The sequence below is a fragment of the Protopterus annectens genome, chromosome 16.part0, assembly GCF_019279795.1.
Source record: "Protopterus annectens isolate FY-2018-M chromosome 16.part0, PAN1.0, whole genome shotgun sequence".
Lineage (NCBI taxonomy): Eukaryota > Metazoa > Chordata > Ceratodontiformes > Protopteridae > Protopterus > Protopterus annectens.
In genome coordinates, this window is record NC_056750.1 from 389,190,475 (window position 1) to 389,205,085 (window position 14,611).

Here is a 14,611-nt window from a genome sequence, read left to right on the forward strand (position 1 = left end):
CCAAGTAAACCGGTGGCCCCTCCCTGGGATCTTAACTTTGTGTTAGAGAAACTAACACATGCTCCATTGGAACCAGCTAATCTGGCTGACAAAGTACATGACACAAAAGAGAGCTTGCTCGATGCCTCTGACTGCAAGCTCTTAGAGTGAGACAACAGAAATAAGCCTTCTTTTATGCTGAAAATGGTATCAGAGTTTACTTCAAGTCAAACTATCCATCTTCCCCATTTTCTTTTCTGAACCTAAAAATGAGGAAGAAAGAATACTCCACACCTTGGGATGTCCAAAGACAACTCAAGTGCTATCTTGACAGAACAAATCTTTCAGATCGGATCAACTGTTCATTTTTTGTAAGAAGGGATAACCTGTGTGAAAACAGAACATTACCAAATGGTTGTCTAAAGTTATTATCTTTTGTTATAGTCACCAAGACAAATGTACTCCAGGCAGGGTCAAGACTCACTCTAGAAGGATCTTGGCTTCTTCTATGGCTGGAATCTAGAAGTATTCTAGAAAGCTGGTTATCTGACCATACTTTTACAAAGTACTATATTGCTAGATTCCTTCTCTAGATGTAGATCATGATTTGCTAGGACCATTTCTCCAGGGATTCCTGGACTTTTCTCCTTCCACCTCCCAATTATAGTTAGCTATGGTAATCTACCCATATAGCTAAGAATATTGCAACAGTGATCAATATGAACAACATAAACTGAACTTACTATAACAGAAGATGTTCAAATGATCACTGCGGCAATAGCCACTCCTTGCCTCTACCCCCTTTGTTTTTTTGGTGCATTTTTTATGCCAGGGTGTGGACATTTAGTTTTGTTATTCCTAGCTCTATCCTTTCAGAGTTCAGCCTCCCTCTGTCTCTGCTGGCAAAAAATTCTGAAGGCTTTACACCCAAACTTGCTTTTAGGTAGCTCAGCTCGAGCTGTTTGAAAGTTTGGGCATGTAGAAGGTGCCTGAAGCTTTGTAAGCTGGCTGACTGCTGTATCACTGGCAGGATGTAACCATGCAACTAAAGCTACTTCAGCAGTGATGATTTGAATATCTACTATTATGTTAAGTTCAACTTATTCAACTGTACTTTTTTATGTCTGTTACTATTTTCACTACTTCGAGTACAGTTGCTTTAGACTATGATTTTCATTGCTTTTTTCAAAGCAACCACAATTAAGCAAGGCCATACTATGACTTGGCAACTCCAATTCTGTGTCACAGTTAAAAAAAAATAATTTCCTTAGTTACAGCAATTTGTTCACCCATCATTTCTGACAGAGTAGTCTGCAGTGAATTTGTAGTCTGCCAACTCATTAAACTCTTAAAAATATATTCCCAACTACCTCTTTCTTCCCCATCACACCTCCAACAACTGTAATCTAACTGAGGAAAAATTCACTGGAGTCTGCTTGGGGTATAAAAATACCTATGCAAACACTTCCATGCAAAAATCCTAAATCTTCTAGACTTTGTTGCACATTTGGGAAATATACATACATCCTCTCGGTTTCTTTATGAACTGCTTATACAAGTTGTCTTCTCAAGCCTTTCTCCCCTCAGTTGATGGATTCCTATAATTATCATGCAATATTTTATATGCCCTACTAATTATCCATTTTTAACAGCTTCTGTTCTAGATTCTACTAAAAACAGTGGGGGTCTGCTTACATTTTACTCTCCCTAACAAGGTTTGATATCTATCTGTAGCTTGCAGTCCAAATGTATTCTTGGCCTCTTTCCATTATATTACCTTTGCCTCTCTAATTATTCGTTCCCGATAATTTGGTTCCTTTGCCAGTTTTCTCCAGTAAATTCCAAACCCCTCTTGCCTATTCTCTGTAGCCCTAACTGCAGTCATCCCTACTGGTAGAAACTCCTTTCTACATTCCTATGTTGGCTTAGTTCTTACAATACCTTTTTCTACTTTATGTATATAACATTCTGTATGACTATTGTTATTCTTCTTAAGGATTTGCATCCAAATTCTAATTCTCAGTATTTCATTATTTATTGAGCTTCCCACTGCATCATCCTTTTCCACTTTCAATTACAGCTTTGTGCTTGTGCTATGTAGAGGAGTCTTAACTGTGTAGCTCTGAAATATCTCTACAAATCAGGTAATCCCAAAATCACATTGCTCTATTGGAAGGATCAACTTATTATACTTGACTCTTGCCCTCTTCCCCTCCCAGATAAAAACTTTTAACTCTTTATAAACTGCTATCCACAACTTCTCTGGTTGATAAAAATATGCCTGACCTAAGCATAAAACTAGAGAGACTAAAAACATTTTCACTGCTTGTATCTTGCTATCCATAAAACAAAGCTTCTAGTTTCTCAGTTTTCATATTGTCTTTTGTTTAGTCTCTTCCCGCGTATCTTTCACTGCTATAACATCCTTTTTAGCCCATATTCCTAAGTACTTCTTTTTATCATGCCCCCATAAATATGGGTATAGACACATCACGTTTCAGCCTTTCTCTGCCCTCATCAGTAAAGCATAATGTGACTGTTTATGTACATTTTAGAAACAGAGCTTAAAACCAAGCCTGGTGTCCATAAACATTAAGACGTATGCACAACATTTCAAATAACTAACAAACCAAAAGGTAAAAAGTTTACACAAACTATTCAGTAAAAACTGCAAGAAAGACACATCCAAGCTAGAGTCGTCACTGTGTAATACCTTAAACCTCTGGTAGTGACAGTCCAAGGGTATATATGTAGAAAGTCCTGGTCTTTCAGAAGCCATGTAGCTGAAACACCGGTATGTTCTTAAAGATTATTTGCGTGTATCACATGGGCCACAACTACAGGAGATTTAAGGTAATACACAATGAAGACTCTTGCTTGGGGGAGTCCTATCTGCAGTTTTTGCCCAGACCTTCAGGAAAGTGAAATGGCAAGAGATGCAAATAAAGGAGGCCCCTGGCCCAAAGTTAGAAAAGTCATAAGGAGTGACTCTTGCAGGAAAGCTGCATCATCAGTGGCAAGACCAGGTGCCAGTGATCCCACACCTTTGTCCAACAGCCCTGAAGTATCAATATCAAATAGACAAAAACAAACCAGAGACAAATTGAGAAAACAGACCAAGATTGAGACTGAAGTGTCAATGCCAACTCTCAAGGTCAAAGCAACTACAGGAAGCCTTGCTGAGGTGGAAGGCTTTACTGGCCTTGACGTCATCAGTTGAAATGCCAACTCCAGGGATTGGGCAAGTAATCCTAAAAGTGATGTAACCAAAGACAGCCACAGCAGATCATTCGCTGCAGCTGTAGTAAGCACCAGCCTCAAAGGTAAAGAGGTCAGAAAAATAAATGCTCTTTGCAAAAAAAGGCATTAAACCCATCAAGGTATAAGGCAATGACCTCAAATGGACCCATCAACATTTACAAAGAGTGGGCTTGATTTGTCACATGCCTTAAATTAATGTTTATATTTTAATTGTGTTTTAACCACTCTGAAAAAGTCTAATTTTATAATTGGTACAAAATCCATAGGCAGATTTATTTAAATAAAAGGTAGCTTTCGGCTCCATTTTGAGCATTTTTATTACTACTTCTCTCAGGAATATTCTGTTTGTCATTAGCACAGCATATAGTTGTTAGAAAATTATATGATTTAATCTGCACATGTATTACTAAAGAAATGACTTGCAAATCAACAATCAGGTCATGACAGAGTGAAAAAGCTGAGGGGTAATGGGAAGAACTTAAAATATTTAAAACATAAATGCTCACTCTACAGTCTTTTCTTCCTTCAAGGCTCTTTCTCGGAACCACTTTATGCAAGCCTGCATACTGCTTTTGGTGTGTGCACCATCAATATAATAAGTCAGAGGACCATGACTTAGAACATGTGTTCGCCCTGGCCACTCAGTATTTCTTAAGCCTAGAAAAACAGGAAGAGAGAAAGAAATGGATAAAAGCACATTCAACAATAAACTTTAATTAATACATTTCTGGAACCTATATATAAATAAATTGACTCAAGCTACCACGGTATATCTCTGGAAACATTCTGTGGTAATACGATGCTCGCAGTAATAAGCCATCAATACAAAACAGAAACATGCTACTTGGATGCTTGTAGACTGCCCACAAGTAACTCTAATATTAAGATGTAAATCGCTTGTATAAAAGGAAACCTTTTCATCAGCATCAGTCTTTTTATAGCTTATCAACAAAAGGACTAGAAGCACAGATGGATGCAACCCTATATACAAACAAGATGCATGATATTCTTTATAAAGGAAAGGGAATCACTGCCAGAAAAAGAACAGTTGTGTAAAATCTTACTACGACAGTGGATGTCCTTCTCTTCAGTGCTGCAGTATTCTTTATTGAAGGGGATCCCCTGTCAAGGGTAGTCCAACGTCCGCCCAATATACCAAAGCCTTAGGTATTCAAGGACATCATACATCACACATGCATGCTCCCTGCTCACAGCTTAGCATAAAGGTGATGTATGGACGTAAATACCTCATAACTGAATAGCCTCAGGAGGAACACCAGTTCAAGGAGAAAAAGAGGATCATGTGCATCCAGAAGGAAAAAAGAAAGAAAGATAAGAAAAACGGTAGGAGGGAGGGAGTAAATATTGCAACAGTGAAGAGAAGGGCATCTACTGTAATGGTAAGATTTTACACAACTGTACTATGTCCTTCCATATTACTGTTGCAGTGTTCTTAACATAAGGGAGAATACAAAAGCTCAAGAAGAAACTTGGGAAGCAGAAGGCCCAGCAGGGCCCTCAAGAAACCCATGCAGGACAGCTCTGGCAAAGACAGCTCTAGACCTAGAAACAACATCTAGTTTGTAATGTTTAGTAAAGATACGGATAGAAGTCCAAGTAGCAGCCTCAAGGATGGAATTGCTATCCAATCCTTTGAAAAAGGAAGCAACTACAGCCCTGGTAGAATGAGCCTTTAGAGAAACAGAATAGCTCTTCCCATGAAAGAAGTAACAAAAAGAAATGGCCTTTAGAGATCCATGAAGAAATGGGCTGCTTAGACACAACCAAACCTAAAGATCTAGGATGAAAAGAAAAGCTGCTCAGACTTGCAAATGGCCTTAATCTTACCCAAACATCTGAGTTGTCTATGCAAATCCAAGGTGATAAGACACTTCTTACTGGCAGACTGCAGAGAAGGGGAAAAGACAGCAAGTTAATAGATGAATTAAGAGACAATTCATCAACCACCTAGGGCATAAAAAGGAGGATTAGTATGAAGACACACCCGGTCCCTATAGAAAAAACAAAAAAAAAAGGGATAGCCATAAGGGGCCTGAATGTCAGACACTCCCCTAGCTGAAGTAATGGCCAAAAGAACAGTCTTCCACATACAATGCTGCAAGGAAGCTGAAACTGCAGGTTCACAAGGAAACGGAGTCAAATTTTCAAGGACAAAATCAAGATCTATCGAGTGCATCCAGTCATTCCACCTCAGTACATGAAGAACAGCTTGTAATGTGACCATCTGGAATTTTGTTTTTCATACATATTTGTTCTAGCAACTTAGGTCCAGAATTGAATTTAGAGCCCCATTTTTCTTTAGCATTAAAACGAACCTTGAGTAAATTTGGATCCTCTCTGCTCCGGTGTTACCTCCTCTTGAATGACTCGATTGTTTAGAAGCTTCATTATTTCTGAAGTAACTATATCCCTTTGAGCGGGTGGTACATCGTGAAGTCTTGGGGTTAAAAGGAGAGACTGGAAGAGAATGAATCAGCCGCTGGTAATGATCCTCTGCACCAATTTGTCTTGGTTCCCTATTAGAAGACCGAAGATGCATTCTTTCGAATGAGTCTTGGTCGAATTCAAAAGCCTGAAACGGCAAAATATCTAAGCTGCTTTTAAGCAAATTCTTTCCCTGAGAAAGAATTTGCTTGGCCGCTTTGTTACTTTGCCATTTTCAGCACTATAGTGTGGTCTCAGAGTTGGTATATTTAAGTAGGGGGGGTGTGGGGGTGCAGCCCCCCACTTAATTAAATGTTTAAAGTATTTTTTTTTTTTTGTTGGAACAGCGATTTTTTTCCGTAGGAAAAAAAAATCACTGTTCTGACAGTTTGAAATTATAAGCTTTTGCTTATGTAGGGTCGATTAATCACTGTTCGCTTTTGCAAAGATAAGTGGTACTCCATGTCGTCCCTCACCCCACCCCCCCCAAATGGCATCTAGCAGTCGAGCAGCTGTTTAGGAGCACTGACAAGGCTTCTCAGAAAAAGGATCTCTGAAGCCTTGATCTGTAGAACATCTTTGTCCCTAGGAATTCTCCCCTCTACCACAGGGGGCTCTGTCTCCACAACTGTCAGGTGAAAAACACATAGATTTGTCGAACCAAATTTTCTTTCCTCTTTTTTGGTTTGTGGGAAATGTCCTTTGAGGAGTGAAAAATTTAATTCCTATGCCAGAAAGGGATTTACCATCTTTTTCATTTCTAGAAATTGTCTTTCACTTTAGGGCGAAAGAGTGCTGATTCGTTGCAAGTGGCGTTCATAAAGGACATCTTAAAATGCTCCACAAAGTCACACAGCCTCTTCCAAACAAGTCTGCTGATGGAAATGCCTGTGCCAGCTGCTCAACACGCACCCACCGTCACACTATAGATAAAGTGCACAGAGACAATGGACAGGGAATGGAAGGTAGCTAGCTGTGTATCAGTGGACTTTCTTTGATCCACAGGCGAGGTTCTTGTGAGATATTTGGAGAGCTCTTTGGTCAAATCCCTCCAAAAACCTATAACATGTGCCAAATAATTCAATGCCTTCATCCAAAAAGTAGATGAGGCATAGACTCATTTCCCAAATCTGTCCAACATGCAAGACTCCCTCTGTTCGGTGGATGGACAGAGGAACTTTCTTCTCCTAGTTCCTTTTTGGCGGTTGCCACCACTACAATGGATTCCACGTCTGGGCCCTTGCTCCAATGGTGATGAACCTTAGAAGCAATAAGAAACTTATCTGACTTCTTAAGGATGGGTTCACCTGTGTCTAGCTCCTTTGAAACCTAATTAAATATCAGGTTTACCATCTCATCTGTGGGCGGACCTACCCACGAATTATATGGGTCAGAACCAAAAGCCTCAATAAATACGGGCTATTCTGGAGAAAGTGTTTGAGAAGACCATCTCTCCCTTTTGGTTTTAACAGTTCAATAATTTCTCCAAACAAAACATCTTCAAGGGGTGATGTGAGAGAACCTTCTCCTTCATCAAAAGCCAGTATCACTGGAGGCAGACTCCTGAGGGGAATCACGACGTCTACTTCTGCAAGTATGCTTCCTGTGCATCTCCTCAGTGGTATGCTCTACAGAACACTCAGAAGCTGAGGTGGTCTCCTCTAGAGGAGCCTGCTCAAAATTTCTGGTTACTGGCAGTCCCAACTGGACAAAAAATGTAGGTTCCAGACCTTGGAAAATGCTATAGGGAAGGGATGGATCAGAGCTTGAGGGGGTAGTCTTCTCTCTAGGATGACACAGTACTCTCACACAAGTCTTGAAAGCCAAGCTTGACAGGATATGGGAAGCTTAGCTTTAGGAGCTGAAACCCTGAAGGAGGCCTAACTTGAGATACCTCATGGCTCAGATTAGAGGCTGGCATTGGGGATCAGACAGGGTGGAACGGTTCTGAAGACCTTGGTTCTGAACCTACCCTGCTGGAGTCAGTGCTGACCATTTAGTTCAGACACTCAGATGGCTCCAAAGAGGTCAGAAATGACACTCAAAGAACTGATTGGCATAGAGAACGAACAAAACCTAGGCTTCAATACCGACCTGCCCTGGCTGGATGTTAGATACAAAGGATTGGATATGAAACAGTATCAGACAAGGACCAACAACTGAATGGGGGGGGGTCTATATCATATGAGCAAATCGCACAAATTGCGAACGCTCATAATATCGAACATACCGGACCTAGAACTTCCTATTCCAACTCCGAGATCGCACTACAATGAGGAAAGGGCAAATATCCCATTCTTCACTGTACTGCGATCTCAGAAAAAGCACTTTGAGGTCTGGTACGTTCGATATTAGGAGCGTTCGCAATTTGTGCGATTCTCTCGTATGAGAGAGACCCGGGGGGGGGGCACAGCGGGACCTAGGCCTGAAGAAATTTCCTGATCATCTTTACTTTTCATTTGTTGACCAAGGAAGTTTGGCTGGGAACAAAGTCCCTTTTCGGGGAAGAAAAGCTCCAGTATATGCAGTACAAACAAAATATTTCAAGTTACACAGTACCAGCAATGTCAGACAGAAAATTAAAATAAACCTTACAATGTCAAAATAGGTAAGATAATAACTATACACACAGCAGTAAGGCTTCTTGCACCAATTACATTCTACACAAATACAGTTAAGTAATAATGCAGTAGAACAGACGTCACAATACAGAATTCAGTGTTATTTACAAAGAGGGGAAAGCAAAAGATTGATCTAACTACGAGAGATAAATTAAATAAGTGATAAAAGAGCTGAGAGCGACATAGGTAGAAGATGGGTTAAGACAGACTGATAGTTAGTAACACAGTAGAGGAGAGCAGAGGTACAGCAGAAGAGGAGGAAGTAGCAGAAATGTTAAACTTATCCTGGAAATGTACAGCTACAGAGCCAGGATGTTGAGAGGTGTTTTCTTAGATGTGTTCTGAATGCCTGCTGGTTTTCAAGAAGCCTAAGGGCAGGTGGAAGGGCATTTCAGAAGGTATCAACAGAGTTTGAGTATATGAAGGCTCCCAATGCATTTTGGGCTTTGGTTACAGACAGAAGTTTGTTTTATAGTGAAGAGATTTAGTAGAGTGGTAGTGTTGAAGCATGCCTTTCAGTGCCGGACACTTATCAGGGTAGTATATTAGAGTATGAGCTAGTAGCATCTGACTATAATGGAGGTGATGTAGGAGTTCAGTCCAATTTAGTTGTTTAAGGGCAGAACAGTGATGAGTTCTAATGGGGTGATTTGCAGCAAAGCAAGCTATTTTAATGTAGCATTGTTCCAGCTCTGTGTGGACATCTGTATGCTAGTAATTAATGGGGCTGTATAAAGTAGTGTAGGTAGGAAGTAAGCTTTATTTTATTTTGCATTTGGTCACCAGGAAAATCTGACTGAAGGCCCGGGGAGAAAAGCTCCACATATAACACAGATTAATAAAGTACAATTTCACGGGTACAGAATAACAACACTACACATTTCATATCAAATAACACTAGGATAATAACAGTATAAAGTGTACTTCAACTAAAAGTGATACACTATACAGACAAAGATGAAAAACCTTAAACTGTACAAACAAATAGCATTCAGCACAATATAGTATTGCAATAATATAAAATGTACACCAAATGTGTATAGTTGGAAGGAGCAGTAACTGTTGAGAGGGAGAGAGAGAAAAGGAGTGAGACTTGCAAGATAAGAAGTCTACTGCCTGAAACAAAATGGAGGAGTGATTACCCTGGGTGAGCAAGAAAGGAGATCGAGTTAGACTAGCCTGGGGAGTCACAGTTACAGATCCTATTAGCTTGTATGTTTTTAGAGATTTCTTAAACTAAGCTAAGGACGTTGTGGCTGCTACATTAGCGGACAAAGCACTCCATTTTTAGCTATAATGTTTGGATAGAGGGAGGCTATGGTTTCTCTACTTTTGTGTGTTACATAAGGTTTTGTTCTATATAAGAGGCTGAGCTTTTAGTGTTTTTTTTTCTTAATAGCAGTTTGGAAGTTTAGGTCAAATTTTGTGAGTTTGGTTTTAGGGACTTGTTAAATCAGGGTGCTATTAAATGAAGTGATTTTGACAAGAGTTTTGCTTTAGGAGAATTTTTTTGGGGGGTGAAAAGTAGTAATCTCATTTTTGGGGGGTTAAGTAAGAGCTGTGAGTTGTCTAGCCAGGATTCTAAGGAAGCAAATGATTCTTAAATAATTTCTTGAAGTTTCTGTAGGTTAGAGGATGTTGAGTGTGGAGTCACCTGCATACTGTACCACAGTAGCAAACTTGGAAGCAGTGTGTAGGTAATTTATAAATATGTTAAACAGGAGGAGACCAAGTGATGGAACCTTGTGGCACTCCTACTGGAATGGGTAGAACTGATGGGTACTCTTGCTGTCATTAGACTTCTTAGAATCTGTCTGTTAGGTAACTGTTAAACCAGGAGAGGGAGGAGAGAGAAGAGACCTAAGGGAGGAGCGTTTTAGTAATAATTTTTGTTGAGAGACTGTGTCGAATGCTTTGGATAGGCCTAAAAATAAGACTGATACTAGGTTTCTAGTACTTCTATTTTTATTAATGGTATCAGCAAAGTGAAGTTGGGCAGTAATGCTCCTATGGTAGAGATGAAAACTACTTTGTAAGGGATGCGAATATGGTTTATGGTAAGTTATTGGAAGTAATTAGGAATGATTACACTTTTGTAATATTTTACATAATGGTGACAGGATGGCAATTGATATGAAGTTGCAATATTTAACAGAGGGTCCTCCTTTATGAACAGGAAGTATATATGCCTTCTTCCAAATGGCTGGGACATGAGATTCTAGAATTAATCTATTTAGTACAGATACTGGATATGACGAAGCTTCCGCCGCAATTTTTAGAAATTCAGTAGGAATATTGTCTGCAGCAGACCTTCTACTTTTTTGTTTTAGGAGCTACTTTCTTATGGTGGAGGCAGGGAGAGGTTTGAGTGCAAAGTGAGCTTCCATGAGTTTTGTTAGTGAGGGGTTGGTTTGATGGTGGTGTTATCTTTCATAAGTGAGGCGGCAGCGTAAAGGAAGATTTGTTAAAGTTATTAGTGACTGCTGATGAAGTGTCTTCTGTTGCGGGAATGGGTTGTTGACTTTGGCCTGGATTTAGTAGATTTTGGATCAATGACCAGAGTTTTTTAGGATTATTTTTGTGCGACTGCTGTGAGTTAAAGTAGCAGAGTTTTTGTCAAGCTTTAGGTTCATAGGTAAGTACTAGGCTATTTGCCCAAGGGCATTTATAAGCCTAGCCAGAATGTGTTGGCTTTCGCCACCCCCTTAGATTAGTTCCCTGTGCCTCTGACCAGCAGAGCCATTAATTCCCTGTGCCTCTGTCCAGAAGAACCACTGCAGTGATCCCCGGGGTAAATTTTATGTTTCCCATCCACCCATCAAGGTTTCTCTTGAAGATTGCTAGTGAGGGGCTCTGCCTGATACATACAGGAAATCTTGTTCCAAAGCACTGGGAGTCTCTGGGTCAGGAATCTATCCCTCCAGCACGTCCTATTTATTGTCGTGGTACGGTTTATATCCCAAGAGCATGTGGCTCTCAGGGATTTGGTTTATTTTAGGTGGAGCATATCCATCAATTCTGGGTTGGACATGGCCTTGTATGTCAAGCAGAGATCACCTTTGAGTAAGCGGTATGCAACAGAGTACGACTGGAGTTTCTTTAGTCGGGCTGCATAGGTCATCTGTTTGAGGCCAGTAATCCTCTTGGTGAGGTACTTTTGTGGTCTTTCCAGCTGTTGCAGTTGTCTTGTAAGGTACATCCCAAATGGGGTGTTGTATTCTATAATGGGTATAATAAGTGATGAGTAGAGAGGCACAATAACCTCCTTTGTTCTGGATGAGAACCCTTTTGAGATTAGGTGGGCCACGTAGAAGGATTTTCTTACCACCTTGGCAATATGATTATCAAAGGAGAGATTGCTATCTACTTGGGTCCCCAGATCCCTTATTACTTTTTCTGTATTTAGGGGACTACCACCAATGTGGTAGTTCACAGGTACTTTGTTTTTCCCAAAAGGGATGACTATGCACTTTTTGGCATTTAGCTTGAGGCCATGATTTTGACACCAGGTATCCATCTCAGTGAGACCCTTCTGGGGGTGTCTGTATCAGCCGGATAATCAATTATGGCCCCTGGTTTGCAGTCATCTGCGAACTTGGCCAGCCAAAGTCCTCCTGTGCTTGCCTGTACCTCTGAGAAGTATATACCGAACAGGAGGGGTCCTAGGACTGAGACCTGGGAGACGCCACTTGTAACCGGTTTAGAGTCGGATCTAAAGTCTGCAACTCTCACCATGTGGATTCTGTCCATGAGCCAATTTGCAACCCATCTCATGAAGTAGGGGTTAATGTTCAGGTTGGTGAGTTTGTCTATAATACCAGAATGGGGAATGGTGTCGAAAGCCTTTGCGAGGCCTAGATAGGCTGTGTGGACCTCCTTACCCTCATCTAATGCCTTGGTAAGTGTCTCAAAGAAGTCCAACAGGTTTAGGAGGCATGATCTGCCCTTAAAGCCAAACTGGGTGGGGGCCAAAGTTTGGAGGTTCCCAATGTCTCTGTTAATGAGTTCCATGATGATGCGCTCCATAGCCTTGCAGACCAGGCTAGTCAGGTTTATAGGGCAATAGTTCCTGGGGTCTGTTGTGGCGCCACCTTTGTGGAGTGGGATAACTGTTGCTGTGTGCCACTCTGTGGGTACGTAGCCTGTAGAGAGGCTGAGTTTGAACAGTGTGTTTAGGTGAGGGGTTAGTTCATTTTGGAGCTCTTGTAAGACACAGCCTGGGACACTGTCCAGTCCCATTGAGGCTGTGTTTTCGGCTTTGGATAGGGCTGTGTTAACCTGTGTGTTGGTGATTGCCGGGGCCTTACATTCTTCTGGTATAGTTATGAGCCCTTTAGGGGGTGAGAGGGGTGTGAAGTTTGCACTAAACCTGTCTACCAAAATGTTGGCAATAACAGTCGGTTCAGTGTATTTTGTGCCATTCTGCACCAACTCAGAGCAGATCTGAGAGTTTCCACTTAGGTTCTTGACATAGCTAAAGATTGCTTTGTGGTTATCTTTGGAGTCCTTGGCAATTTTTCTTTCGAAGCTAGCCTTGGATGATTTAATGAGGGATCATAGTTTCTTGCTGATACTTATCAGGGATGTCTTTCCTTCTAGGGATTTTGCTCTTATCTGTACTAGTTTCCTCCTTCTATTGTAGAGCCTGTTTGTGGCAGGGGTCCACCAGACAGGTTTCCTTTTCATGGAGGAGAGTGTCTTGGTTTTACTTGGGATAGCACGATCCATGCATTCCTGCAGATGATCATAGTGCGCCTTTGTATAGGATTCAGCAGCTTGGACAGCATTGTCCATTGGTGTGGGGGATGTGAACCTTTCCACCTCGGTCTTAAGCAACGTGAAGTTTGCTTTTGAAAAGTTTTTCACAGTGGTTTCCTTGACTGGGGTTGGGGGTGGAATGTGAATATCCAGAGTGATTAGTCTATGGTCTGATCTAACCAGCGAGGGGTTAACGTCAGGTGTGGAACACCAGTCGCCCTTGTTGATGATGACCAGGTCCAATATGTTGTTCCCTCTGGTGAGGGTGTTGACCAGTTGATCCAGGGCGTTCGAGTTTATAAATTCTAGGAAGTGTTGGGAAAGGGAGTTAGTACTTGAGTAGTTCTCCCAGTTAATGTTTGGGTAGTTGAAATCACCCAGTATTAAAGTGTTTGGTAGGACCTTCATATTTCCCAGTGTCTCCAGAAATGAGGAATGGGGGTCCTGGGTCATGGTGGGTGATCTGTAGCAAGCTACAATTTGGATTGCAGTTTTGCCCATTGTTAGTTGCACTTGGATGATCTCTGATGCATCATGCTGTGCCACTAACCTGGAGGTGTGAGTATCCTTGATGAATATGGACACACCCCCACCTTTTGTGTTTCGGTCCGGGTTCTGTGGCCAAAAGGTATGGTATGAGTTAAAGCCTGGTAGTGCTGGGATGCTGTCTGGAGCCTTAAACCAGGTTTCTGTTACAGCACAGATATCAATGTTGTCCATACTGAAGAGTGCCTCGAGTGAGTGCATTTTGAGGTTTAGACTTCTGGCGTTGAGTAGCATTACCCTCAGTTTTGGTTACCTGTGCTATTTATGGTGGTGGGTGTACCTTTTGAGCCTTGCCTAAAAAAGGCACTATGGGGGAGGCAAAAGCCTTTGCCAGTATTCGAAAGCATAAGGGTGACAGGTGCAAGTCATCTCTTGAGAAGCAACGTGGCTTGTCGAGCATGTCGTCCCAGGCAGACAGACACTGGATCCCCTTTGAATGACACCAGAAACTTAGCCAATTGTTGAAGTTGATCATTTTTTTCTTTCTACTGTGGCATCATTTTTGGTGAGGGTAGGATGCTACTCAGGGTCAGGGTCATACCTGCCTGGGCTACATGATCAGAGAGCTCTTCTAGGTTTCTTTTCATGTAGTCCAGGGAGGTACATCTCAGGTCATTCACACCAACATGTACAATGACAGAGTCGTATTTGTACTTGTTCTAGAGTGACCTGTATGCTTGTTATGTGGCGGATCCTGGCGCATGACAGGCAGCTAACTGTAACCTTCTCCTTGTCCAGCCTAGTTAGTGGGACATCAGTGTGCCTGACTATAGAATCGCCTATCACTAGTGTGCTTGGTATGTTATTTTGCCTTAAGGGCTGTGATTGCGTGGCACACTGATTATGTGAAGTATGTGTTTCATGGTTGGTGATGGGTTGTGGAGGTTGCTTGGATGTCTGGTTTGGAGGTCTCTGTTGCTTTTGCAGATTTTTATTTAGAGCCTCCGGGTATGTTTTCATGTATTTATGTGTGTTATTTGCCTGTGTTGGTTTGTTGGGTC

General features: G+C 41.4%; 1 protein-coding gene across 3 annotated transcripts in view; it reads right to left on the reverse strand.

The window, feature by feature from the left end:
• FPGS (folylpolyglutamate synthase) overlaps positions 1-14,611 on the reverse strand; it is a 1,649,361-nt gene that overhangs the window by 603,975 nt on the left and 1,030,775 nt on the right. For all 3 annotated transcript variants that reach the window (XM_044058278.1, XM_044058279.1, XM_044058280.1), the window contains exon 12: positions 3,747-3,897. In XM_044058278.1, the coding sequence (XP_043914213.1) occupies positions 3,747-3,897 (151 nt within the window). The remainder of the gene's footprint in view (positions 1-3,746; positions 3,898-14,611) is intronic.